Source organism: Pan troglodytes, chromosome 10 (assembly GCF_028858775.2).
Source record: "Pan troglodytes isolate AG18354 chromosome 10, NHGRI_mPanTro3-v2.0_pri, whole genome shotgun sequence".
NCBI lineage: Eukaryota > Metazoa > Chordata > Mammalia > Primates > Hominidae > Pan > Pan troglodytes.
This window is the reverse complement of record NC_072408.2, coordinates 135,597,511-135,625,431: the sequence shown is the minus strand read 5'-3', so window position 1 is coordinate 135,625,431 and position 27,921 is coordinate 135,597,511. Positions and strand designations below refer to the sequence as shown.

The 27,921-nt window shown below is 45.5% G+C and overlaps 1 protein-coding gene across 2 annotated transcripts in view; it reads left to right on the top strand.

Moving 5' to 3' along the window:
- SLC15A4 (solute carrier family 15 member 4) overlaps nt 1-24,203 on the top strand; it is a 30,784-nt gene extending 6,581 nt beyond the window's left edge. Inside the window, exons 2-9 of one of the 2 annotated variants that reach the window (XR_010148182.1) lie at nt 2,393-2,688; nt 7,309-7,477; nt 7,938-8,015; nt 8,455-8,623; nt 16,387-16,542; nt 17,979-18,137; nt 18,362-18,581; nt 23,035-24,203. Coding sequence is in view for 1 of the 2 variants with exons in the window: in XM_016924620.4 (XP_016780109.4) it covers nt 2,393-2,688; nt 7,309-7,477; nt 7,938-8,015; nt 8,455-8,623; nt 16,387-16,542; nt 17,979-18,137; nt 23,035-23,195 (1,188 nt within the window). In the remaining variant the exon portion in view is untranslated. The remainder of the gene's footprint in view (nt 1-2,392; nt 2,689-7,308; nt 7,478-7,937; nt 8,016-8,454; nt 8,624-16,386; nt 16,543-17,978; nt 18,138-18,361; nt 18,582-23,034) is intronic. The other variant, XM_016924620.4, reaches the window with a different exon arrangement.
- The last annotated feature ends 3,718 nt before the right edge of the window (nt 24,204-27,921 follow it).

Below are 27,921 nucleotides of genomic sequence, written 5' to 3'. Positions count from 1 at the left end.
AAGTTTATATACTATGTTTACTGGCCTCTTTTATGCTTGTCAAAAAAATTACTTTTTGTTTGTTATTTTTTCGCACTTCTAGTTTTGTTTTCTCAGTAACCATTTCTCTGCTCACATTTTTCATTTTTCTTCCTGGTCCATGTCTAGTATAGCATGAGAATTGGTGTCCACTGTTGAGCAATATTTAAATGCATTGTGTCCTAGTGAAGAAGTGTCTTAGATGTCTGTGAAGTTCTCACCTCAAACTCTTTATTCAGTAGAGATGTCTGCATTTGGTTTAGGACCTCTGTTCAGTATTGTAATAGATGAGAGAAGAGTTTAAACTCTTGAGAATAAGTGATTTTCTTTTAAATTTAGATTTTTCGTTTGAAGTGGTGTTACTATATATAATTAATTACCTGCCACCATAGTAGCCATGCTTAATCATTTGGACTTCAAACAAATCTCTTTTTGAGGAGCACACAATTTTTTTTCTTTTGCTCTATTTCCTTTAGAGAGGAACACACAATTTTAACTATAAATTTTACTCCTCTGATTTAATCTTTAAAAAATAGAGTTTAAAATACCATATCAAATATATGATTGCTAAAAAGATGCATGTGCTTATTACATACCATATCTTTTCTTTTCTTTTGAGACAGGGCCTCTGTCGCTTAGGCAGGAGTGCAGTGGTGCCACCACAGCTCACTGCCACCTCCTCCCCAGTTCAAGGGATCCTCCCACCTCAGTCTCGCAGGTAGCTGGGACTGTAGGCGCACACCACCGCACCTGGCTGATGTTTGTAATTTTTTGTAGAGATGGGGGTCTGTCTGTGTTCCCAGGCTGCTCTCAAACTCCTAGACCCAAGCGGTCTGCCTGCCCTGGCTTCCCAAAGTGCTGGGATTCCAGACCTGAGCCACCATGCCCAACCGTAATTGGTTCTTTTGGCCCCATTGAGAATGTGTTATTCAGTAGAGCAGATTGTTCTGTGGATCCAGAAACTAGATCTATTATTAGAATAAGAATTTTCTAACTCTTTCATAACCTGTGACTTAAGAATGAGACAGTAGAAGTTTTTAAGACAGCAAGAGAGTCTTTTTATGAGATCCAGTATCAGCCTCTCATAAGTTTGTTAAAAATAAATTTATGAAATGAAACTCACTAGAAATGTCTCTGTCTAGTACAGGGTTCATTTGCACAGTATCTTATTTAGAGGTAAAAATCCAGGTGGGCAGAGAAGGCTTCTGGTGTGTCTGCCCCCAAATGACCTGTTCCCACCGCTTGGGCTCCATTGAAGTAGCCTCGTGAACTCCGTAAGCCTAGATGTTGCCTTATTACCTCAGTGCTTTTGTTTGAGTCCAGGAAGTCAGTGATTTTTGAGCCTTTTGGAAATCCCACCCTTATCAGAATTTCTCCGATTCCATTGATAGCCTGTCTAATCTAAAAATAGCATGTGGTTTTATCTTTAGTCTATAATTTCCTCTTTGCTTCAAGTTTACTGAGATCTCTGATTCTCAGGAGACCAGATACAATTGGTGTGGGTGGTGACTTGGCCTCACTGAACAAATGTCTCTCTTTGGGGCCTAAGCATATTTGTGGGGTGCCTCATGGTACTTGCATGTAGCTCAGTAAGGCATGGAGCTTTATAACATTGGTTCTAAAACTTACCTGTGAGTAGAAGTCACCTGGGAAGTTGCTTGAAATGCAGATTCCTGGGCCTGGGCCCCAGAGGCGGTGATTCAGTAGGTCTGGAGCGTGGGTCCTGTGACTGTGTTTGTTTTTTGTTTGTTTGTTTGTTTGTTTGAGATGGAGTTTCACTCCTGTCACCCAGGTACAGTGGCACAGTCTCGGTTCACTGCAACCTCCATGTCCTGGATTCACGCGATTCTCCTGCCTCAGCCTCCCAAGTAGCTGGGATTACAGGTGCCCACCACCACGCCTGGCTAATTTTTGTATTTTTAGTAGAGACGGTGTTTCACCATGTTGGCCAGGCTGGTCTCGAACTCCATACCTCAAGTGATCCACCCGCCTCAGCCTCCCAAAGTGCTGGGATTATAGGCGTGAGCCACCATGCCCAGCCGACTCTGTTTTTAAAGAGCATTCCAGGTAATTCCAAGGCAAGTGGTTCAGGTACTTAGAAAATTCTACAGCAGAATATACTTGGAAAAACTCTCTAGCATTTGTTGGAATTTAGTGTAGTTAAGTGAAACCTGCCTAGCACCTGTAGTAATTAAAAGCGTGGGGTGTGCTTTTTGTTGAGATCCGTGATTGTTTCTGTAAACACCATTTTGATTGTGTTGCGCTTCTTAAAGGTTGTGATGACAATGGTAATTTTAACCACTTGACCGTATACGGTTTTCATCCTTGAAGACTGTCATATATTTTCAAGTGTCTTTCCTCCCTGTTATTTTAGGTTAAAGATCGAGGTCCGGAAGCCACTAGGAGATTTTTTAATTGGTTTTATTGGAGCATTAACCTGGGAGCGATCCTGTCGTTAGGTGGCATTGCCTATATTCAGCAGAACGTCAGCTTTGTCACTGGTTATGCGATCCCCACTGTCTGCGTCGGCCTTGCTTTTGTGGTCTTCCTCTGTGGCCAGAGCGTTTTCATCACCAAGCCTCCTGATGGCAGTGCCTTCACCGACATGTTCAAGATACTGACGTATTCCTGCTGTTCCCAGAAGCGAAGTGGAGAGCGCCAGAGTAATGGGTAAGCACTTAGTTCTCATCTTGGGCTGTTTGAAAGGACTTTATCGATCTCTTTATTAACATCCTAGCTTCGGTTTGTTGTGTGCTTATTGTGTGCTGGGCCTGGGCTGAGTGGTTTACATGTCTTCTCTCCTTTAACACTGCATTTCCCCAAGGAGGCGGGTGCGGTCTTATTATCCCATCTTAAAGACAGGCCAGTGGCCTGATTCCAGAGCTCATGCTTTAACCCCACATTGCACTTTCTCTCACTGCTAGTGTAGACGGAAGCTCCTTTGGTGCCCGATTATAAAGGTAGAAATTTGTGGAGGACATCGAGGAGACAGAAGACATGCTTTATACATGTTTCTTTTTATTTTAAAAAGCTTTGAAATACATTTGAATGAAAAACTAAGCAGTTGCTTATGCTGTCAGTACCTGTCTCTGCTCTTTAAAAAGTAAGCCACTGCCTCTTACCTAAAGGTCAGCATGGGCTCCATCATACAGCGGTCAGGTCCGTCATACAGCGGTCAGGTCCATCATACAGCGGTCAGGTCCATCATACGGCGGTCAGGTCTGTAACTCTTGACAGGAAGGTGCAGTAGCAGAATGGCGAGATGCACTGAGGGTAACCAGATGATCTCATGGGACTTACCCAGTGTTAGCACCAAAGTCCCATGAACTGAGGTGTTAAAACAGAAAGGCCTGTGTCCTCAGAACCCCTCCAAGTCACTGGCCAACTATGACTCATGTTTGGTGACGTTAGATGCCAGTTAATAAAGTCCAAAACTTAAGCCCAAGAAGAGAGCTCAGAAGTGTTTGTGTTACTCTTTATTGAGGAATAATTTACAGATAGTAAAATTTACCCCTTATATCTGTACAGTTTTGTGAATTATGACAAACTTACTCAGGTTGTGTAACCGCCAGTGCAGTCAAGGCATAGATTATTTCCATCATTCCAGAGAAGTCTCTGGGACCTTTTGTAGTCAGTCCCCTCATGGAATGTTTTGATCAACATAGAAATGCCTGGAGGCTGCTGGGTGGGAGGCTGATCACTCAGCCATCAGAGCGTCCTGTGTCTCTGAGCCGTGCACCCCATTGTGGCATGGCACTGGTTGCTGGACATTCTTCTGCGGGCCCACTCACACATCTGCCTGCCTGCGGCTTGTCTGTGTTTGTCTTACTCATGCTCTTGGAGCCGTAGCGAATGTGTCTAATATTTCTTCCACGTGGTAGATTGAAACTTCACCAAAATAGCCCTGTGCGCCTACTTCTTTGCTCCTGAACATCTCTGATTTCTCCAGCTGTCCCTGTGTGGAGTTCTGGCAGATCTCACCAGTCTACATGACCTATTGGAAATGCCAGTGGGTCATTGTGGCATTCAGACACATAATTCAAAACTGCAAATGGTGGGACCACACTAAAGAATTTTTAGTAATTAAAGTACAGGAGGCTGAGGTGGGAGGATCACTTCAGCCCAGGAGGTCAGGTCAAGGCTGCAGTGAGCCATGGTTGCACCACTACACTGTAGCCTGGGTGACAAAGTGAGACCCTGTCTCAAAAAAAAAAAAAAATATATAGCCCCATCTTAGCTGACACTAGTCTTTTGCCAGGGCCTTATTTGATCAGACAAAAGCAGTGTTTCGGATCCTAGAAGTCTTTTTCAGGAACAACCCTTAAAGTTTTAGTATCCATGTGGGTGGTAGCCCATAGACATTTCTGCAAGAGAACAGCATTGTTCTGTGGACATATTTGGGTTTTAAAGCACAAATGGCAGTGTGGAGAGGGTTTGGAGTTACTTTTACTTAGGAAGCTGATTTCCTCTTAGGATAGTCTTTGAAAGTCTTCTTGGGCAAAAATAAGGGAAAAAAAGCAGGGGCTAGCTTGCAGAAAAGTTGATGGTCTGAGGAATTCTCAGATTCTGCTGTTTGTATGAACTGGCTCTGTAACCTTGGGCAGGTTACTGATCTTGCGAAGCCCAGCTTTCCTTTTTGTACAGCGGAGATGGATTCATCTCATGGGCTCACGGTGGGGCCTGAGCACAGTGATGTGTGCAAGGCCCTCAGCAGGATGCCAGGTACATGATAAGGGCCCTGTCAGTGGTGACCACTGTGACGAGGGTGCCTTAAAAAAGGTGGGCCTCCAGGCCGGGTGCGGTGGCTCACGCCCGTAATCCCAGCACTTTGGGAGGCCGAGGCGGGCGGATCACGAGGTCAGGAGATCGAGACCATCCCGGCGAATACGTGAAACCCCGTCTACTAAAAATACAAAAAATTAGCCGGGCGTGGTGGCGGGCGCCTGTAGTCCCAGTTACATGGGGGGCTGAGGCAGGAGAATGGCGTGAGCCCGGGAGGCGGAGCTTGCAGTGAGCCGCGATCACACCACTGCGCTCCAGCCTGGGAGGTAGCGAGATTCCGTCTCAAAAACGAAAAAATAAAATAAAATAGAAAAGTTGGGCCTCCAAAGCCTGAGGAAGCATGACATACCCAGCATTTTTACAGTCGTGACACTTAATTTCATCTGGCCCAATCTCAGTTTCAATCCAGGTTGATCTGTGTTTTGAAGATAATATAGTGCTTGATATTAAATGAGAAATGAAGGCGAATTTGTTCAACTCATCAGACCAGAGTAGAAATGGTTCTACAGCTTTTTGAGATACATACTTCTTTGGGAATCCGTGAGAACCAGTGGACTCTTTTCCTGGAGAATACACACACGTACATGCAGCCTTCACAGAGACTCAGGCACAGGCGTCCTGAAACTGGAGCTCGTCAACTTGTGTGGGAGGAGCAGAGGGCTCTTGTGGGTGTTCGGGTGTCACTTGTGACCGTGGCTTCATGTTGGACCCTTGTATGTTGCAAAATAGTGCACCTAACAATATGTGTAACCCAGTAAAGCTTCAGATGCATGTTGATTTCACAGCTTTTAAATATTTTAATTATGTAAAGCGAAAGCAATATAACCAGTAACCTGTGTGAATGATTCTTTGTGTGAAAATGGGCTTATTTGTTATTTAAATGTTTTTAGTGAAAGGTATTTAATATGATGTGGTAAACCACTGATAGTATCTGCATTAGGTACAAAAGGACTTTAATTTCCTTTTTGAAAAAAAGTAGTACTTGAAGAAGTTAATGTTTTCGAGTGAAAGTATTTATAATGTCTTTGGAATTTATTTTCACTTTGGGGTGTTTTTGTTTTTGATTATTTTCCCCCACTAGACTAAGTCCGTAAGGACAGGAGCCCTCCCCTTCAGCCCCAGGTAGAGCAATGCAGGGCCTACAGCAGGTACTCGATCAGTATTTGTTGAATCGAACTTAGTTTTCTTGTCCAAAATTTGGCTAAAATATTCAGTTATAGTTTTCAGCGCTTCTATTTTTCCCCACTCTGAATGTCCAGACTTAAAATGTTGACTTTATAAGATAAAGAATTTAAAATACGGGCACCATAGTAAAATGGGACATGAGTTAATAAACTAAAAGGCTGGCAGGTGCCATTTCTGTTGGCTTCCCACAGTTAAACACAATCTTATTGGGAATTAACTCTCTCCTGGTACTTCTGGCTTTAGAGAATAGTGTGCACTTTGTTTTCCCATTTTACCCCTGAGATCCTTGGAGCCCGTTCCCCATTAGAGTGTTCTGGAGCTGGGAGAGAGTGCGGAGCTGTCTAGTGGGGTCTGTTCATTTTCTAAATAATGAAGCAGGCCCAGAGCGAGGAAGTGAAACTCGTTAGTACAAGAGCTGGGAATGCCAGGTCCATGTTCCTGCTGTGACCGGCAGATGTGAGGGCAGTGGCAGGGAGTGGAGGAGCAGTGGTGTCCTGCAGGGGTCAGGGCCTCAGGCTGTAAAGCCGAGACTGCCTGGGTCCAAGTCCTGGCCATACCTCAGGCACCCTTCTCACTCTCTGTGCCCAGGCATCTTCCTCTGTGCAATAGGGCCCTGAAGAGTTTTAACACCACATGGTTAATGAGGGAGCACATGGGACGCGGTGCACTGGGCACTCCCTGTTTCCTACTGTCAGGGGACAGAGCCAGGGGCATCCTCCTCTCATCGCCACCAGCACCGCCCTCCCCCAACAGCTCCTCCTTAATCCAAGAGCTGACAGCTTTCCTCCGAGAATAGAAGCCTGCCTCAGTCCTGCCAGTGACTCAGTTTAAACCAGCAGGGTTTTATTAACAGCATTGGTATTGGCTGTCAGGTCTTGATGTTTGATAAATTAGCTGATTAAAAATTCACACAATCCAGTGCATTTTTTCATATGCTATCCAGTGGCGTAGCTGGTGTCCCTCCCAGTGTCACGTAGAGCTGCAGACTCTCCCCACGCGGAGATTGCCGAGCTGGCAGCTGCGCTGGGGCTCAGCTCAGCTGTGGTTCACACTGTCATCACAGATCTTCCAGCCACGCCAAAATTACAGTAGCCCAGTTGCACTTTGACTAGAAAGTCCCTTTGTCAGCTGTTTCAGTACATTCTGTGACATTTAGAAATAATTTAGGTGGCTGTGTGGGTGTGTACAATTAGTAAGTGATGGAATGAGTTGAAGCAGATTCAATACAGTGAGCTGGTTTCTTACCTCCAAACTTAATTTGTGACCAAATAATTGATTGCTGGGAGGGGAAGAAAACTAATTCCTTCATTTTATTTCCCAAAGTGAAGGCATTGGAGTCTTTCAGCAATCTTCTAAACAAAGTCTGTTTGATTCATGTAAGATGTCTCATGGTGGGCCATTTACAGAAGAGAAAGTGGAAGATGTGAAAGCTCTGGTCAAGATTGTCCCTGTTTTCTTGGCTTTGATACCTTACTGGACAGTGTATTTCCAAGTGAGTGGTGACAAACAGGTTTAATTTCCTTTATCTTCCTATGAAGTCTTACCCTAGCACTTGTTTTGGCCATTTCTAAAGTAGTTAGGACTAGGTGATTTTTTTTCCCATGAGTCTACAGAATCTTGGAATTTTTGGTTTTAGTTATGGAGTCATTTTGGCTGCTTTAACTATGTTTAAAGCCTCTCTGAAAAAGAAGCTGAGAACAGGTACGCTTCAGGCCCCTCTTGTTAATGTAATTTCTCCTTTGGATAACTGGCCATTCTTTTTCAAAATTGATCTCCAGAGGACTTTACGATGACCAAATCATTGACCTGTCTGTTTTCAAACTTGAGCCATTGTCTGTTTCTGGGAGTCACTGTGTGTCGCATCTGAGTCTAGCTTAGGGGAGGGGCAGGATGCTTAGAGTGTTTGAGAGCACAGTTGGTCCACATATAATGATACTGTTTTTTATACCTAGATGCAGACAACATATGTTTTACAGAGTCTTCATTTGAGGATTCCAGAAATTTCAAATATTACAACCACTCCTCACACGGTAAGAACAATTGTAATGATCTGAACATTGTTATTTTGGGCTTATGTAATAAATGGATTCCTTCTACCAACTGTAAATCTTTTATAAATGTTAACAGCACCAACACAAAAGCATTGTTATTGAAATAGAGTTTTTACTTATTTTAGAGAATATTTTTTCAATGGTTGTATCATTTGCTAGATTAGGTTAACTAACATCAATTCAACATTACTTAGTATTTTTCACCTGATTATTTTCCCCTCAAAACACAGAAAAGCAAATGCAGATTCATTTGGAAAGAAATCTTTTCCCAGTTCCGTTGTCTCTAAACTGAAGAGGTTGTACCTTGTGGAGATGAACTGTTCTTTACATGCATTTCTCCTATTGAGACGTTGGTTCTGTAGACAGGTGATGGCCTGTTTTGCGGGGAGTAAATGCCTCCTTCTGTGTTTCACCCCAGCTCCCTGCAGCCTGGCTGACCATGTTTGATGCTGTGCTCATCCTCCTGCTCATCCCTCTGAAGGACAAACTGGTCGATCCCATTTTGAGAAGACATGGCCTGCTCCCATCCTCCCTGAAGAGGATCGCCGTGGGCATGTTCTTTGTCATGTGCTCGGCCTTTGCTGCAGGTAAGAGGCATTCTGCTCCGTTCCTCCTCAGGCCCGACTGCAGCAGTTGTGGATTCAGAATATAGTGTTCACACGCAGTCATGCCCCAGGTTGTTCAGGAAGTGCATGTCTGTAAAAGAGGATGTGTATCAGTTATTTTACAGCACTAATCCTTTATTTTAAAGTTTAAGATTATTTTCCTAAGGATACGTCATTTTTCTGCTGGTACTAAAACCATTGGGTTGCTCTGAAAAGTGACATTTGGACTGAGTTAAAGGGAGGTTTTTCTCTACCTACTGATTTAGAATTAGGCTATTGAATGCTGAATAGATGAATTTTTGTAAATTAAAGGTACTATATCATTCTCAAGGATGAGAATTCCACCTTCAGATTACTAACCTTAGGTTTATTAACAAGTGTCAGGGTGCCTGTGAGTCCTTTGAATTTTTTATGTAAAATTCTGTGTGCATTTTTCTGGTGACAAAAATGTTTCTAGATTGTTACAGGCTCATGGGCAGCATCTCCTCCCCCTACAGATAAACCTGATAAGAACGAATGCCTAAGTCTCTAAACTCTGATGAGGAGAGTTATCCTTTTGAGGATTTCCATTCTGTTTTCATAATTTTTATGTGCTGAAATGAGTTGTTTATCTTTTGCTGATAAAGCTGGGTATTGCTGACTTTCTCAATTATTTTGGAGTTCTCCCTTCATTAATATTTGAAAATTATTGACTGATGAAACAGCTTAGTTACATAATAAGAAAAGTTGATATTCTTGAACCAACTATGTATTATCTGCTGTCATGAGGAATTCAGTGTTAAGCATTGCTGAAATGGAATTTAATATTCTCAAACAATGCTGCCTTCATAGCAGCTTTCATCTACTTTTGCCAGACTGAATGTATTGATATAGTACTTAATAGATTTAAAGAAATTAGTCCCTGGGCTTAAGAAATCTCTGTTCTAGAGACTGGGACATTTTAGAAGACTATTGCATTTTCTTTTGTTCAAATAGATAATTAAAGTGAGGTCGTGTCTGAATGAAGTTTTTGCTGTGCCTTCTTTATAATTCAGCTTCTCTTCCAGAGCTGTGGCACATGGGGAAATAAGCATGGGCAGAGAAGAACTGAATCACCGCAGGGCTCTAGCTGCAGGCTGCAGTTCAGCAGAGTGCGCCTGCAGAAGGGCTGTCTGCAGGAAGTCTTTGCACTGGAGGCTGTGTCTGCCTGTCTGTCCTACCTCCCCAAAGCGCAGGCTCAGCTTTGGCCTCAGACCTCTCTCTCCCCCCGGGGCTGGAGTGCCTTCTCTGTGCCCCGTCACCACACTGGTTGATGCCAAGGAAGGGAGTCCTCGTTCCCTCCCTGTGGGAAAGGAGACGTCCTTGGTTTCCGGAGGCTTTTCCAGTAGATACTTGGTTTGGGCTCCTTTCCTAACATCCTCTCTTTCAGTTTCATAAATGGCTGAATCACTTCTGTGGGCTGCCTTGAGAGCCATGCAGTCCATTCTGGTGGTTTCGATATGTGTTTGTGCAGGATACAAGTGCCAGACCAGTCACTGTTGAGATTTCCCCATTGCACTCCGTCAATTCTGTCTTTAAAAAGCGCTAGCAGGCCGGGCGCGGTGGCTCACACCTGTCATCCCAGTACTTTGGGAGGCCAAGGCAGGTGGATCACAAGGTCAGGAGTTTGAGACCAGCCTGGCCAATGTGGTGAAACCCTGTCTTTACTAAAAATACAAAAATTAGCTGGCCATGGTGGCGGGCGCCTGTAATCCCAGCTACTCGGGAGGCTGAGGCAGGAGAGTCGCTTGAACCGGGAGGTGGAGGTTGCAGTGAGCCAAGATCGCGCCACTGCACTCCAGCCTGGTGACAGAGCAAGATACCGTCTCAAAAAAAAAAAAAAAAAAAAAGCGCTAGCAAAATCCACAGCACATCAAGTCCGGTATGTACTGACTGGAGTCAGGCAGCCTCTGCACAGTGCTTGCCTTCTTACTGAGTGTTGGCGCCTATGGGGAGGCATGCGCTCTGACCTAGTGTGACGGCAGCAGCTCCAGAGCCTCTGAATTGGTGACATGGAAGTGGAAAGTTCACAGCATGTGTGCGTCCTGAAACAGGCGTTCTTTCCCAAGTGACCCAGTGTTGGGAAGAAGCTTTACTCGCCAGTAGTTGGGAAGAGTTACATATATCTTATAACTTGACATGAGTACAATCTATTAAATTTAATAAAACACCTGCCCATGTTTGATGAGGTTTCATTCCTAGCTCTAGTGAGTATTATTTAGAGACGTTAATGGTCTTTGAGTAGAGATTTGAAACCATCATAGCAAACCAAAATTTTAATGGGAAAGAAACTTGATTTTGCCTATAGCTTACCACCTACACCCATAATAAATCTACACCCATAATAAATGATTTTTTTTCTGTTAATCTTTTCTTAGCTGAAGGGTTGAAAAATGGTATATTATTGTTTTAACACATGTTATTAGTGACGTTTAAGATTCTTTCCCAAAATTTATCAAACTCCGTCATCTTAGGTGGGTCATGGTTTACCTGGATCCCCATAGAATATAACTGTACATGGTTATATTCTGTGTACAGTTTGTGTTGTACCCATTTTTGTAATAGGTTTTTTTTTTTTTTTTTTTGAGACAGAGTCTCTGTCGCCCAGGCTGGAGTGCAGTGGCGCAATCTCAGCTCACTGCAAGCTCTGCCTACCGGGTTCACGCCATTCTCCTGCCTCGGCCTCTCCGAGTAGCTGGGACTACAGGTGCCCGCCACCATGCCCGGCTAATTTTTTGTATTTTTAGTAGAGACAGGGTTTCATCGTGGTCTCGATCTCCTGACCTCGTGATCTGCCCACCTCAGCCTCCCAAAGTGCTGGGATTATAAGCATGAGCCACCACACCCGGCCAGGTTTTTCTTTTTTTGTGTTGTTACATAATAGATCATGATTATTTAAGGATTTCAAATTTTTATCTCTTAGCTTATGGATTTTTTCCCATTTAAAAGATTTTCCCTTGGGAGACCAAGGCGAGTAGATCACCTGAGGTTGGGAGTTTGAGACCAGCCTGGCCAACATGGTGAAACCCCATCTCTACTAAAAATACTAAAATTAGCCATGCGTGGTGGCGCATGCCTTTAATCCCAGCTACTCGGAGGCTGAGATATGAGAATCACTTGAACTCAGGAGGTGGAGGTTGCAGTGAGCTGAGATCATGCCATTGCACTCCAGCCTGGGCAACAGAGTGAGACTCTGTCTCAAAAAGAAAAAAAATTTCCTATAATTTTATTTATGGAATCTTGGAAAGTTTTATACATTTCTTTAGGTTCTCTACCTTTTATGTTAGGTTTATTCGTAACTACTTTATGTATTTTCAGTTCCTCATATATGGGATTTTATAAAATTCTGTGAGTTTCAGTGAACTATTTTCAAATGGTCATTCTTTGTCTTCAAATAATATAGTTTCTTTTTCTTTGTAATAATTATATCTCTTTTTCTCTTTTTCTTTGATTCAACGTTAGTCTCATCCTTGATTTTAATGGGACTGCCACTAGTAGCTCACAGTTAAGTTGAAAGTTTATCATTGCTTGTTAAAGTAGGTATTTGTGATGACATTAAACATCTAGCCAGCATGAATGTTGGATTTTTTTGGGGGGGGTATCCAAGGATAATTGCATCTCCCCCCGGCTGCCTTTGGCTTCTCATGTATTTTATTTATATTATTGTATTAGCTTCCTGGTATTTAACTATTCCTGCGTTTTAGAAAACAAACCCTGTTTGTTAAAAGAGGCTGATGTTGATCATCTGACCTGACTCTGCTGCTGTATCATTGAGCACGTGTGCATCGGTATCTAGAATTGGCCTTCGTCTGTGGTTGTTTTTGGCAGGTTTCAGTGGGGTGATATAGCTTCTTAAAAAGAGTTGGTATACTCTCTTTTTCTCTGTAGGCAGGAAAATATTTTAAGGGGACAATAATTATCTTTCTGTTCTCAAGGAGTTCCAAGCATTTGCCTAGCTTGAAGTCATCTGGAGTCCATTACCTCTCTGAGAGGAAATTTGATAACTTTTTCATTTTCAAGACAGGGTCTCCCTCCCATCACCCAGGCTGGAGTGCAGTGGCGTGATCTCAGCTCACTACAACCTCTGCCTCCCTAGTTCAAGCGATTCTCCTGCCTCAGCCTCCACAGTAGCTGGGATTACAGGCGCCTGCCACCATGCCCGGCTAATTTTTGTATTTTTAGTAGAGACGGGGTTTCACCATATTGGCCAAGCTGGTCTCAAACTCCTGACCTTGTGATCTGCCCACCTTGGCCTCCCAAAGTGCTGGGATTACAGGCGTGAGCCACTGGGCCTGGCTTTCATTCACTTTTACTTATTCTATTCTATTTAATAATGAAAAGATAATTTAATGCTATGAATTTGCTTGTTATTACTACTTTGGTCAGTTCTTGTGTGCTTTGATTTGTTTTAATGTTCTCTTTCTTGTTTTCTGTGAATATTGAAACTGGTTTTGGTTTTCTTTTTGATCTAAGACTAATTTCAGAGAATTTTTAAGTTTTACAATATTGATGTTTTTGTTTATACTTTTGTTAATGATGGCAAATTTTGTTGAGTCAGGAGAGATTATGGCTTTTATAATTCCTGCATTGGGGATTTCAAGGCTTCCTTTATGGCCAAATATCACTCTCTCAAAATGTTGTAGGTGAGTAGCATGATTCATGTATTGTAATACTACCAACGGTATTAATTAGGTCTTTTACAGCAGGAGTCTTAAACTCCAGTGCTGGCAGTGGGCCTGAGGCCATGGGGATGAGTGTGTGGTCCAAGAATAACACAGTGGGTCTGTGGTGAATGGGAAGGCACAGACAGGTCCTGCCCGAACACTTTCTAAAACACCGTGTGGGCTTAAAACATAAGCCTGTCAGAAGGGAGCTCCACGAGGAGCCGGATCTTTGTGTCTGTCCGATTCATCGTGTCGTCCCGGACATGTTGTAGGCCTCAGGAATTATTTGTTGTCATGAAGTCGGTCTGGGGCCTCGCTTTCTATTTGTGTCTGTAGTTTGTAAACTTTATGCCAAATAAAGCTGTATTTTTTTTTTCGTCTACTTGTTCTGACAAGGACAAAAAGAAGTGTATTCCTGTGAGATTCTAGCAGCCGGATGGTATTTTAATTCACAGTAAAGTTCATGATTTGTGTTGTGTCTGGATACTATGTGTCATCCATAGTGAAACAGCCGTTGGGTTGGAAGGTAGCGCATGTGGCATCGTTGAGAGCCGGGTGTGAAGCCTGGCCTCAGCTCTGCCAGTTGTCTCCAAGTCTCATTTTCCTCATCTTCAAATGAGCTTGGGTTATTTCTCCCCCCGGCTTACTGTGAGTAATAAATGAGGTGCTGTCTGTGAATCCATCAACAAAAGCGGCTCATCACACAAGGAACAATTCATACATGGCACCTATTGGTTATTTTGGTTTTTGATTCTTTTTCTCTCTTCTTGGTATTTTTGTTGTCACTTCTTCCCTTTATGATTGTTTGTCTGATACATCCTGGCCTGTCCTCTCCTTTATTTACAATCTTTGGGTTATATTATGCTTTAGTTCTGTGTATTAACCATAATACTCAGTTTTGTTTATTTTTTGAACTGATACAAGTGGATGACTTTTATCTGAAGGATTTGGCTCATTTATCCTGACTGCTGTGTTGATTATCCAGCGTCGCATCCCATGCTTGTTTTTACTGGGTGCCCGCTTGCCATGTCACTGTCACTCAGCCTGAACCCTGCTGCTTTTCAGCCTGTCCCAGCCTCCAGGGCTCTCAGTTGTTCACAGGCAGGGTCATTTTCCCCATTGGCTTTGCCTCTCCGCCTCGCTCGTGACTGGGGACACCCGTCCCGATCCTGGTTTCCGCAGTGTTGGCTGTGTGTGCGCCTTTGCCGCTGCTCATCTCTCTGCTAACAGCCTGACCAATAATCAGGCCTATTTGTTTTCTCATTTTCTCTTCTCCTAATTCTTGATCTCATCATTTGTGTCTCTCTTAAGCCAACGTCCCCTTAATTTCTTTGTTACCTTTTTCATCCTTAGTCTTCAGAGTCTGTGTTTTCTTGAATAATAAGACAAGTTCTCTGGTAGAACTATGCCAGTAGCAATAGTAGTATCTTTCCCATTCAGGTTATAAAATCTACTTATTGTCCTCCGCATGAGTAACCTTCCCTTGTCCCGCCCCCTGCAGACACTTTGGTGTCATCCTAAGGCTCTCCTCCTCTCTTGTGAAGGAGAAAAGTGGTATTCAGCTTTCGTGTTTATTTCCAAAATAGACCTGAATTTCTGCTTGAGTTGCATAGGTTCTGTTCCCATTCAAGGAGTGGGGACCAGTGTAGTCAGCTATGGTCCCAGGGGAGCAGGTGGGAGCTGAGGACCTTGGGTGTCTAGGGGAAGCCATTGTCACACAGTTCATTCTTCGTTTTTGAAGGCACTGATGCCAGGGCTAGGGGTGCGGTGCTATGGTTGCTGTCAGCTGCCCTGTCGGGAGGAAGGCTGTCATTTGGGGACAGTCCCTATTGTCACTACAAGCCTTGCCAGATTAAGATGCCCTCAGATGCCCTTTCCAGAACAACTAAGGGCTCTAAATAGTTTGCTGTCCTTGCCTGGGTCTGCGTTTATGTTTCTCCCGTGGAGGGCGGAGTGGAAGGATTGGGTTTCCCTTGACACTCTTCCAGGGTGGGGCTGCAGGTTTTCTGATGGAAGTAAGCTGTGGGTTGGCTCGAAGGTCTCTCTCTACTTTGATCCTGGAGAATGTTTTCACTTTGCTTGGCATTTCAGTTGAGATTTGAGGTGGAAATTCCAGAGTTTGTGTTCTCATCGCCCTATGAATCATATCCTGGTCCTTTCTCATGCTCAGGTTTTAGAAGGAACATTTTTAATATTTTCATTCCATTGCCCTCTGACCAGACCTTTCTTCATACTCATGTTTTAAAATAAACATATTTTACATACGCTTTAAATATTAGGGCCTGTGACCTAATTTGCAATAAGAATTCTTTATAAAATAAAACTTGGTGGTATCTTTAACCTAAGGACTTGGACCTGCGAATAGATGCTTTTACACTTTATTTCCAGTGGCTGATTTTTGTTTATAGAGTAGGAGCTGCTGCCCTTGCTTGTTTTTCTCATGTCTTTCTGTTACACTTGATAGGTGACCAGTAACTTAGCCTGCACCTGCAGTGAGATCTCAGTGCTGCTGAGAGCACAGGTTGATTTGTGAAGTCAGCTTACTTTGTTGCAAAGATTAAGCCTACCCTATGCAGGGAAACCAACATCATCATCATCATCATTTGTTGTTATAATAATAAATCAGTAGATCACCTTCGATCCATCACTATGATTGGAAGAACATCTCAGTATTACCTGCTGTTGGGTAAAATAGCACTACTGTTAATTCTACAGTAGGACTTTTTAACTTTCTCCTACTCCCCTTTGTAAGAGACAAACGAGGTATGGGTGAGCAATCCAGATATTTGAGGATTAAATGAAACATGTTGAACATCTGATTTTATATAAGATGCTGTAAAAAGCCGAAGTGAAATAGGTGTGCTATGCCATGACCTCCACTCAGCCTGCTTAGGAGGCTGAAGGCTGGGGGCCTATTAGTCCTGGGGGAAGCTGTGATTAGACATGGTCCTTTCACGCATCAGAATCACGTTTGCTACGAAGTCTCGTAGCAAACATCAGATTTTTAGATTAACTGTAAATGTTAATAAATGAATATTACACTAACCTACTTTTGAATTCTAGGAATTTTGGAGAGTAAAAGGCTGAACCTTGTTAAAGAGAAAACCATTAATCAGACCATCGGCAACGTTGTCTACCATGCTGCCGATCTGTCGCTGTGGTGGCAGGTGCCGCAGTACTTGCTGATTGGGATCAGCGAGATCTTTGCAAGTATCGCAGGTGAGGACCTTTAGTGCCGGAGGTGTCTGAGTCCAGGCACAAGCATGAGCGCTCGGGCATTCTGACTGTGCTGTTGGAATATGTTGAGACAAGGATAGCACAGCACTTCTGTAGTTTTTGGCAGTGTGTGGTTTAGAATATGAATCGCTAGGTAAACACACCAGTGCTGAGGTTCTCCATTCTTTGTGTAAAAACAGTATCGCAAAATATTTTCATGAAAGTTTGTTAACTACCTTGTAAGTGCCACAGGACAGAGAAGAAGAAAGCAATCGTGGTTGGATAGTTCCCAGCGGAGCCCTCGGCCATGCTGCCGTGGTGGCTGGGCTGAGCTCACAGCTCTCAGTGCGCTTCGTTTAGATGTACGTAAAGAAGCAGATCTAATTTTTAGAAACGTGTTCTCACAGGCCTCCCTTTTCCTATTAGTGAGATCCTGCAGTGGTTGAACAAGTGTATTCTGGGCAGATCTGTCCGGCTGCTGAGAGTGAGAGAGAAGAGAAAATGAGTGATATGCAGAGGTGGATGGATGTGTGGGTAGTAGTCACTGGTGGTTTTCACTGTAGAAAACTCATCCAGAATTGGCTAATGAATTTGTAAAGGGAATAAATCACAACGGAATGGACTTCTATTTAGAATACACTACAAATCTCCGTGTCTAGTTATAAAAATCTAAATTTATAGATGGGTCTGCCAAAATAGTTTTGAAGTCTATTGCCCTTGTCACGGTGGCTCATACCTGTAACCCCAGCACTTTAGGAATCCGAGGCGGGTGGATCACCTGAGGTCAGGAGTTCGAGACCAGCCTGGCCAACATGGTGAATCCCTGTCTCTACTAAAAATACAAAAAATTAGCCAGGCATGGTGGCATGCACCTGTAATCCCAGCTACTCGGGAGGCTGAGGCAGGAGAATCGCTTGAACCAGGGAGGCGGAAGTTGCGGTGAGCCAAGATCCTGCCATTGCACTCCAGCCTGGGCAACAAGAGCAAAACTCCATCTCAACAAAAAAAAGATAAAGTATATTGCCTCTGAAATAGAATCCTTATGTAGATTTCCCAGTTTAGTGTGTGTACTTTGTTTTCAAACTCCCATTCCTTGACAATATAGGAAAATTTTTTCTCTAATCTCTTTAAGGAACACAAAAGTCTAAGAGCCAACAAATCACATTACCTTTAAGCTTGAGAGCAAGGAGTTTAACTTTCTGCTCATTGAATTTATTAGGAATTATCCTAATGGCTAGGAGAATGAACAGTTGGCCCATAGCCATTGATTCTTGATCGCTAGTAAGCATTGTCCTCCTAGTAGAAAAGAGGTTGTGTCTGTCTGCAGGACTCAGTCCCTAGGAGACCCCACGCTTCCTCTGCTATATTAGGTGAAAGCTTTGATCCCATGTGTTAAAGTGCCCCTTTCACAAAAACGACCCTCCCTTTTCTTTCCTCAGGCCTGGAATTTGCATACTCAGCTGCCCCCAAGTCCATGCAGAGTGCCATAATGGGCTTGTTCTTTTTCTTCTCTGGCGTCGGGTCGTTCGTGGGTTCTGGACTGCTGGCACTGGTGTCTATCAAAGCCATCGGATGGATGAGCAGTCACACAGACTTTGGTAAGAGCCAGCATCCTGTCCCTTTTGAAAATAGCCAGTGAGGGGGAGGCGCGGGCACTCAGGAGATGGCTGAGTGAGCGGAGGTGTTTTCACGTGGATGGCCTGTCCCGAGCTGCCTGTCCACCGCTCCTTCCACAGCACTGCTCTGTGCTGCTTGCATCACTTTGTTTCCTTACATCATGAACGGTTTTCAGGAGACAAGCAGGTCTCTCTTCTCATCCCAGGGGCCAAGCCTGCCCTAGCCACAGCCCAGTGAGCAGCTGCTGCAGCCACCGCTCCTTATGGGGACGTCCTTGACAGACAAGCACCTTCTCCACGCCCGTCCAGCTCAGTCTTCGTGAGGCAGCTGAATCTGTACCCCAAGCTTCCCTTTCTTTAACTTGGTGGTGTACTTTCGTTTTCTTTTCCTAACAGCACCTTTTCTGATACGAAAAAGACAAGATAGTAAGTTACTTTTAAAAATAAACATATTACTTATGATCAATCATAATGGGTTTTTACAATTAATACCAGTAGGTGGCATCTTGGGTGTTGAACAGAACCACTCATAAAAGCTGAGTTTTGCTTTCTCCAGGTTTACGAGGCTTTTAAATGGACCCAGCAAGCGAAGGTTTCTTCTTTCTTTTCCTTTGTAAAAATATTTTATCTACAGAAACAACCTTGTTACTTTTTCTTGTATAATCATGTGGCATTTGCTCTGGTCCAGTAGTACTTAGCCACTTTTAGGTTACAAATCCCCTTGAGAATCTGGTGAACGTTTAGGGACTTTTCTGCAGAAATTGCAGAATTCCCAGAGCCCTTTCATGAGTATAGGCCTGTGGAGTCCTAATGTAAAGCCCAGAACTCCAAGCCACCAATGTCCCATGGACACTTGTCACTGATGTTTTCTGGCTGTGGGTGCCACCTCCATGGCCAGCTCAGGGCTGCTTGCTCTGAGGAGGACATGTGGATTTGGGGCTGGTGTTTCATTCCCACCTTCTCCTGAAGATGAACAGCCCGAGGAATAAGATCCTCTTATGGTACATGGGACAGACTTCCTTCAAAGAAAGACCAAAGTCCATAGTTCTGAAGACGAAGATTCTGGTTCTTGGTTTTTGTTTTATCTTTAAATGTGTCATAAAGGATTGGCTGGTCATTCTCGTTGCTTTCTAGTCATTTAATCCTCATTCTTAATTTAATTTCACATCTCAGAGTTGACCTTTCATTCATCATTTCTGTCTGACAGGTTGTTTGTGGACCTCCCCTGCATCGGTGCTCTCAGGGCGTGTGTGCTGGGGATGGGCCAGGATCTGTCTGTTGTTTTCAAGAATGGGAAATGTTTCATGAAGGAGGCGTGTTTGCCAGCAGCCCCCAGGCTATGCCCGCTGGCTGCATGGCAGCCTCCTTGGTTCACACCAGTAAGGAGAGTTGGAGCTCATCTGTCGAGCAGCCCTTGGCGTCCTGGGTAGAGAAATAAAGGCTGTGACATGGGAAATCCACAGGAAGCCCGCTCCTCAGAGAGAGTTCTCCCTGAATTTGTGTGGCCTTGGAAGGAGCAGCAGCTCTCAGGCCAGGTTCCAGGGGTGTCTGTGCCACCCTTATCCCCGGCCCTACCTCACCATCTCGTGACCCACACAGGAAATAGCTTTCTGTAAAGTCACAGCACTGTGAAGGGAGAGTCCCCAGAGTTTTGTCACATTGTGTTTTTCTTACCGACCTCCCAGCAGGCTCCTTTTATTAGTGTTATTTAAGCTGGGGAGAACGTGCGTACCATAATAAAGGTCTCTGATCTTGAGCGCAGCTTGCTGTGTTTGCAGAGTCTGGATCTCAGTGGAGGAACTTTGGGAAGCCCTCCTTGCCTCTCTCCTTAGTTTACTGCCCCCCTCAGAAGGTAAACCTGTGCTATTCCAGCGTTGGCCCCCACAGGTTACCCTCGCCTGTCCTGTGCTGGGCTGTGGCTGTCTCCTTTCACTTAGCACTTCTGTCTGTGAGCATCTCCCCTGTACTTCTGAGTACTGCTCCTTCGTACGAGCCGTCACGAGGCATTTATCCATGCTGTTGTCGGTGGGTGCCCGGATGTTGGCAGTGTGGGGCTGTTGTGAATACCTGCCCTGCCTGTGAGCCTGGGGGGCGGGTGCGCTCATTCCTCGGGGACCCAAGAGTCTGTCTTGTCAAATGTCAAAACCCTAGTGCTTGCCATCTTCCTGTGTAATTATCCTTCTGTCTGTGAAGAGGCCCAGGAATGCACGGGAGTTTTCTCCCAGGCGACTTAGTCGTTTCCGAATACCCTGTGTAATGCCACCCTGAGACAGACCCTGACGAGGCGTGGTGTGTCTGCCTGCGGGCTTGGACCGCACCTCCACTCCCGCAGGGCCACGCAGCCTTCAGTTCATGTGGCCTCAGCCTTCAGTTCACGTGGCCTGCCAGCTTTAGCTCGGGAAGTTTTCAGTGACTGGTACATTTGGGGAGACTCGTATTTCAAAATAGGCACATAAAATGATGTCGTTTATATTTTGATGACAACCTCGTCTCAGTAGCGTCAAATGCCAGTGTTGGGACAGCAGTGACAGCTAGTGCCAGGCTCTAGGAAGCTGGGGTTTGCATTTCCACTGAGTGCCCAGGACAGAGCCTGGTAGGTCGTAAGGGTTGAACGAATAGTGTAAAACATCTGTTGAAAAAATAAAGCTTTAGTCTGGTAGAATTCAGGGTATTAGCAGCTGTCTTTCTAAATCAGTAGACACAGGAAATGATCTCCTTTAATTGGTGTGAATGAGCACTCTTTAAAAATGTGTGAGATCTCACCATACAGATGTGTGGGTTTTTTTTTTTTTTTTTTTTTTGAGATGGAGTTTCACGTTTGTTGCCCGGGCTGGAGTGCAGTGGTACCATCTTGGCTCACTGCAGCCTTTCACCTCCCGGGTTCAAGCGACAATTCTCTGGCCTCAGCCTCCCGAGCAGCTGAGATTACAGGCGCCAGCCACCACGCCTGGCTAATTTTTTGTATTTTTAGTAGAGACAGGGTTTCATCATGTTGGCCAGGCTGGTTTTGAATTCCTGACCTCAGTTGATCCACCCACCTTGGCCTCCCAAAGTGCTGGGATTATAGTCATAAGCCACTGTGCCTGGCCCAGACGTGTATTATATTTATTTGATAAATGCACTGTTGAACATGCAATATATGTTCAGATAGAAAAAGGAAGTGCCAGAATAACCCAGCTTTAAAAAGGTCTTCAGAAGAAAGGAAGTCTCACTTTTTAAAATAAACAAATGAGAAAGTGTTTTTGAAGAGGAGCAGAAAATGGAGCAACTTGATTCCAGAGCACTCGCTGCCCTCGTGATGTTGCCGGCCACACGCACCTGCGAGCTCGTGCAGAAACGTGCAGCAGTGCTTTCCAGCTGGTGGCAGGTGATGTACATGGTACGGAGACAGAGGGACGCCATGGTGGCAGGAGCAGCCGTGGTGGAGAGCACAGGGCGACACTCGGCTTGGCCTGGATGACCAGTCATGACGAGCTAAAAGTCCTGCCGTTTTCTGCTCACACGTCGTTCCCACGTCTGCACATTGAGTGGTGATGTTAGCCGGTGCTGGCTGAACTCTGTTCTCTGGCGGAGAGACTGCCAGTTTGCAGAGTGGACAGTTCCAGACCTCTGTGAAAGGGGGATCATGACCGTGGCACGTGGTGCTAACACCCTCACCGCGTCCAGGCTCCCTCTTGAGTGCCTTTCTGAAATGCTGCTCCTCGGCGCTTTCCCCATTTTACAGATGAGGAAACTGAGCACAGAGGTCTCAGAGGCCGGATTCAAGCCTTATAGCTTGAGCTGCATGGCCCATGACCTTAGCCTCTGCGCTGTCCAGCCTGCTTGGGATGCAGACGTTGCATGTAAAGTGCCTCCATAGTGCCCGGGACTCGGTTGGGTATTCAGTGTATGCTAACTCTTTGTATTAAAGTATGCAGAGGTATCTGCTTGTGTCGGTTTGAGGATGCTAAAACCTGAACATGTTTAAGACACATTCAGAAACCAGCTCATCGCTTCCTTTGATACATTGCCCAGCTGTCGGCCCTGGTGTGTTGGGTGTGTTGTTTCCCGTCAGTGACCCATGCAGTGAATCCAGAATTCACGATGTTCAGGCTGTGTCATAGTGCAATCTGTGATGCTGAAAAGTGCACAGGTTCCATAGCCAAGTTACAAAGACGCTCACCTCAGGATTCGATAAAGAGATAGTCAGGCGCTCTTCTGTTATCTTTGCGTCTGCCTTCCTCCACAATACAGTTCCAGGCCAATCATAACTATAAATGGAGGAATTCCCCTGAAGTAGTTGAGGAGAGGAACACTGCCTCAGAAAAGGCAGGAAGGAAATAACACCAGACCGGCTAACACTCGTTTCTGGTGGCAAGAACACAGGAAGGTAATTTTTTACTTTGCCCAGCTGTTCTGGTGTGGGGGGATTAGCAGTCCCAGGAGGCTGGGTTGGCAGGTTTCCCCTTGCTCCTGATTTGCAGCCTTGTCGTGTGGCCTTAGGCACACTCTCCGTCGACACTGTCCCCTTCACCACCGCATGTGTGTCTGCAGGCCACGCAGGGATTTTCCTGAGTACTGGGGAGCTACCTTTTCTAGTTTCCTCAGGGAACCTCCTCCTTTTACCTTACAGAAGAGAGGGATGGGCTGCTAGGGGCAGGTGGGGGGCTGCAGACAGCCCACCTCCAGAGCCCCCGGTGGCGACGTATCTGACTTCAGGGAGCTTCTCCAGTGGTTTTGAAAGCAAGATGCTTGTGCATTTTGGACTACAGAGACAACATTTGTTACTTTTTTTATGACTCCAGTTAAACCTTAGTGGGAACCAGATTAAATAGTAAAGTCTTGAAAAAATACCTGTAGCAGCGCAGCTTACCTGCGGCTTTCCTTTTGTTTTCTCCAGGTAATATTAACGGCTGCTATTTGAACTATTACTTTTTTCTTCTGGCTGCTATTCAAGGAGCTACCCTCCTGCTTTTCCTCATTATTTCTGTGAAATATGACCATCATCGAGACCATCAGCGATCAAGAGCCAATGGCGTGCCCACCAGCGGGAGGGCCTGACCTTCCTGAGGCCATGTGCGGTTTCTGAGGCTGACATGTCAGTAACTGACTGGGGTGCACTGAGAACAGGCAAGACTTTAAACTCCCATAAAATGTCTGACTTCACTGAAACTTGCATGTTGCCTGGATTGATTTCTTCTTTCCCTCTATCCAAAGGAGCTTGGTAAGTGCCTTACTGCAGCGTGTCTCCTGGCACGCTGGGCCCTCCGGGAGGAGAGCTGCAGATTTCGAGTATGTTGCTTGTCATTCAAGGTCTCTGTGAATCCTCTAGCTGGGTTCCCTTTTTTACAGAAACTCACAAATGGAGATTGCAAAGTCTTGGGGAACTCCACGTGTTAGTTGGCATCCCAGTTTCTTGAACAAATAGTATCACCTGCTTCCCATAGCCATATCTCATTGTAAAAAAAAATTAATAAACTGTTACTTATATTTAGGAAAGTGAGGATTTTTTTTTTTAAAAGATAAAAGCATGGTCAGATGCTGCAAGGATTTTACATAAATGCCGTATTTATGGTTTCCTTCCTGAGAACAATCTTGCTCTTGCGATGTTCTTTGATTTAGGCTGGTAGTAAACACATTTCATCTGCTGCTTCAAAAAGTACTTACTTTTTACACCATCAACATTACTTTTCTTTCTTAAGGCAAGGCATGCATAGGAGTCATTTGAGACCACGTGTCCCATCTCAAGTTGCTCAAGTACAGAGCAACTCACGGGGTACTTCACACCTTACCTAGTCAGAGTGCTTATATATAGCTTTATTTTGGTACGATTGAGACTAAAGACTGATCATGGTTGTATGTAAGGAAAACATTCTTTTGAACAGAAATAGTGTAATTAAAAATAATTGAAAGTGTTAAATGTGAACTTGAGCTGTTTGACCAGTCACATTTTTGTATTGTTACTGTACATGTGTCTGGGGCTTCTCCGTTTGTTAATACTTTTTCTGTATTTGTTGCTGTATTTTTGGCATAACTTTATTATAAAAAGCATCTCAAATGCGAAATCCATGAGCCGGTTCTTTGCGTGGTTTGTCCTCAGTCGCTGCTGGTGTGGCGTGTGGATTCCTCCCCTGTCGTGTAGAAGGCGCAGAGCTTCCCGAGTCGGGAACTGAGGGGAGGGTGGGGAAGTGCGTTCCTGCACAGCCCTGGGATGCTCTGGCGCGTCTCCTGATTCTGCAGCCTCCTCTGCGTGGAAGGGTAGTTTCAGCATTTGGAGAAAGACAAAAAACAAACCAAAAAACCCTCACGTTGTTGTTCGTTGTTGTTCATTGTGTAATAGAAAGTATAGAAAAACTATAGAAAAATACAAGAAATTTCAACCAGTGGAAGTAGGATAGAGTGAATACAGATGACACTCATGGTATCACTGGATCTCAGAGGGGCCGGAGGTGTGAGCCCAGGTTAAAAAAAACATGGGGCAGGTTTCGAAAAGCCTTGTGCTACGAAGGATACCGCTTTCCGGAGACAGAACTCATGTCTTCAGGATATATCACATGTAAAAATAACCCATGGTGTCAAACAGATTTTCTTCATAAGGCCTTTGCACAAAAGGGGAAAGGCAGGTGGCATCGGGAGAGCTCTCGGATCCTTCCTCCTGTGCGTTGTGCCCTTGATGCCCCGGGCTGTGTGAACGGCGAGTGAGTAACCACATCTGTCCGCTCCGTCTGTCCCGCCAGCCCCTGCTCCTAGCTAGGTGCACCCTCGATGTTACGAGGGAAATTCTCTCCAGAAAGTCAGTTGGAGGGTTGACAGAGTCATCAGGGTACCAGCCTGTGATATTGTGATGAGATAAGAAACAGATTTGGTCTGGGCCCTAAATCCCTGGGACAGAACTCCTGCAACCCCTGTAGATAGGGCACTAGGAGAAGCCCACATTTTCATATTTGCTCTTTGACCCCTTGACCCCAGCTCCTGGCCTAGAGCTGCTAAGGTCTTTGTAATTTCCTGGGTGATGGGAGCATCTTTTGTTCTAATGAGGCCATCTGTGGTGGCTCCTGGACAGCCTCAGGAGAGGGGGTGCTTGCTCGGGGAGCCAGCCTGGTGATTGGAGTGGGGGGACTTTCAGCCCTCCCCCTCCCCCACCTCCAGGAAGTTGGGGGGGGTGGGGGTAGAAGGTGGAGTCGATCACCAGTGGAGTCGATCACCAGTGGCCAGTGGTGTGTCATCAGTCATGACTACGTAATGAAGCCTCCATAAAACCCCAGAGGCCTGGGGTTCTGAGAACTTCCTGGTTGCTGAACTCATGGGGGTTCCCCGAGGGTGGCACACCCGGCGGGCATGGGAGCTTCCCGGTCCCCTTCCCACACACCTCACCCTGCACACCTCCATCTGCTGTTCCTCTGTGCCCTTGTCACAGCCTTGATAATAAACGGGCACGTGTGAGTAAAGCGTTTCCCGAGCTCAGAGCCGCTCTGGCAAATCAGCTGAACCTGGAGAGGGAGTTCCTGCTTTGTAGTTGGTCAGAAGCTTAGGTGACAGCCCACTACTTGCGCCTGGCATCTGCCGGGGCGGGCAGCCTCGTGGGCCTGAGCCCTCAGCCCTGGGATCCTGATGCTGCCTCCAGGTGGGTGGTGGCAGGGCATATGCCAGGATATTATAGGATGCTCAGTGTCTGCTGGAGCATCGTGTGACGTGGGGAAGGAGAGCCGCTTTCCCATCCTGCATCAGAAGTGTTCTGTGAGAGTAAAGACTGTTTTTTTATCAGACAACTTTTTACATTTTCTTCTGAATTTAGATAGTTGATCAGGTTCACCCTACAGCATGAAGCGGTGATTGAATAAATAAGCATGAAACATGTGCCTGCCCTGAAGACGTCGGTGTGTGTGTAACTGGCTTTTCTTGGCCTCATGAAGCAAATGTCTTCTCACTCCATGTGAAGATGCTCAGCCAGACTTTCTTTTCGGGGAAGCTGGGCAGGACAGAGCTTTTCATTTCTCCACAGTGTCATGGGCAGATGGGGAGAAAAAGTTCTTAAGACTGACAGGGACCCACTGGGCCTGTGCTCAGTGATCCCAGGGTGAGACTGCGACCGCATGTCCTGCCTGAATTTGCGGACGGGCTGTATAAGTACAGGGTCCCTGGGGCCGGCCTCGTGCCCCCCACCCCCAGGGGCCGAGATGCTGCTTCCCGGAGGATTGGAGAGCGCACAATACCACATCACATCACACTTCCCAACAGCCCAGCATCTCAGAGTCACACCAGGCCCGTCCTGATCACTTCTGAATTCTAGGTAATAAAAAATGGACGATCCTCAATATTACCAAATATTTCACTTGGTGCAAAATCCCATCACCTGGAAAAAAAAGCACATTAAGCAGGAGCGGAATGCTGCAATAATGTGAAACTGCTGTGTGCCACAGAGTGATACACACGGTTATTAACACGGGCCACATATGTTAATGGGGATTCTCAAACAAGTCACTTGAGTAACTATTTTTAAATGTTCATTCTCACATGTTGTTCTTTTGGATATAGGGCCTTTTAAAGGAGATAATGCCTACAAAGTGATTTGTTGGACTAGAATCTATTAAGCAAATGAAAAGTACAGAATGTAAAGGGTGAAAGAAAAAGCAGCCGAATGATGGAAAGCTGGATAGTAACAAGAAAACTCAGCATTTGCTGGTTTCCAAATGAGCTAAGCATGCTCAGGTTGTCATAGGGCTGCTTGGAGAGGAAGCCAGCCCAGTGCCAGGGACCTTGTTTTTTCTCTGTTTGACTGAATCCCAAACCAATGCATCGTGAGAGACGTGTCTCGAGACGAGATGAGCAGACACCCCCAGACGTTCAGGGACTAGGCCTGGTCACAGCCTCCCAGTGGTGAGGACGGCACAGAAACCTGTGTTCTGGTCTCTGTGCCGGGCTGTGTCTCTAGTGACATCAAAATTCAGCCACAGAACGCGTAGGGAGTTGAGGAGGCCGACAGGTAGCACGGCATTTCCCAGAAACGCAGGATGAGCCCCTTGAAACCTCTAGGGCTTTGATGGTGGGAGTTGAAGTTGGGCAGGTCCATTGCATAACTCCCCTTACCCGTCCCTAGCATCTCCCTGTTGCTTAATCAGAGCTGCTGTCAGGGCAGATTGCTTGAGGTCAGGAGTTTGGGACCAGCCTGGCCAACATGGTGAAACCCTGTCTCTATTAAAAATACAAAAAATTAGCCGGGCGTGGTGGTGCATGCCTGTAACCCCAGCTACTCAGGAGGCTGAGGCAGGAAAATTGCTTGAACCTGCGAGGCGGAGATTGCAGTGAACCCAGATCGCGCCACTGCACTCCAACCTAGGTGACAGAGGGAGACTCCGCCTCAAAATAAATAAATAAATAAATAAATAACTGTATTGGTATATTAATCCTTTTCTGGAACTCTCAAGTCAATCACGAATCCCTTCTTTCAAGCCTAAAGGGCTTCTCCAGACAGCTGTCCAAAAGCGGCTCTGCACGTCTGATTGCAGTGATTGGGGTTGGGAAGGATGCATTTGGAGTCACCTGCGGGTGCTCGGTGAGGGCCTGGATGTTGATGGAGTCGGGACCTGAGGTTCCCAGGCTAAGGAGGTGTCTTGGAAGCCAAGTGAAGGGAGTGTTTCCAGAGGATGGGGTGGTCCACGTGTCACAGCCTCCTGCCGGCAAGCTGAGCTCTGTGTGGGGTCCTGACAGGTTGCAGACAGCTGGAGGAGAGAGGAGACGCCCTCAAGGGACTCACAGAAAAGAGGAATGCAGGGCAAGGGAGGTTGCC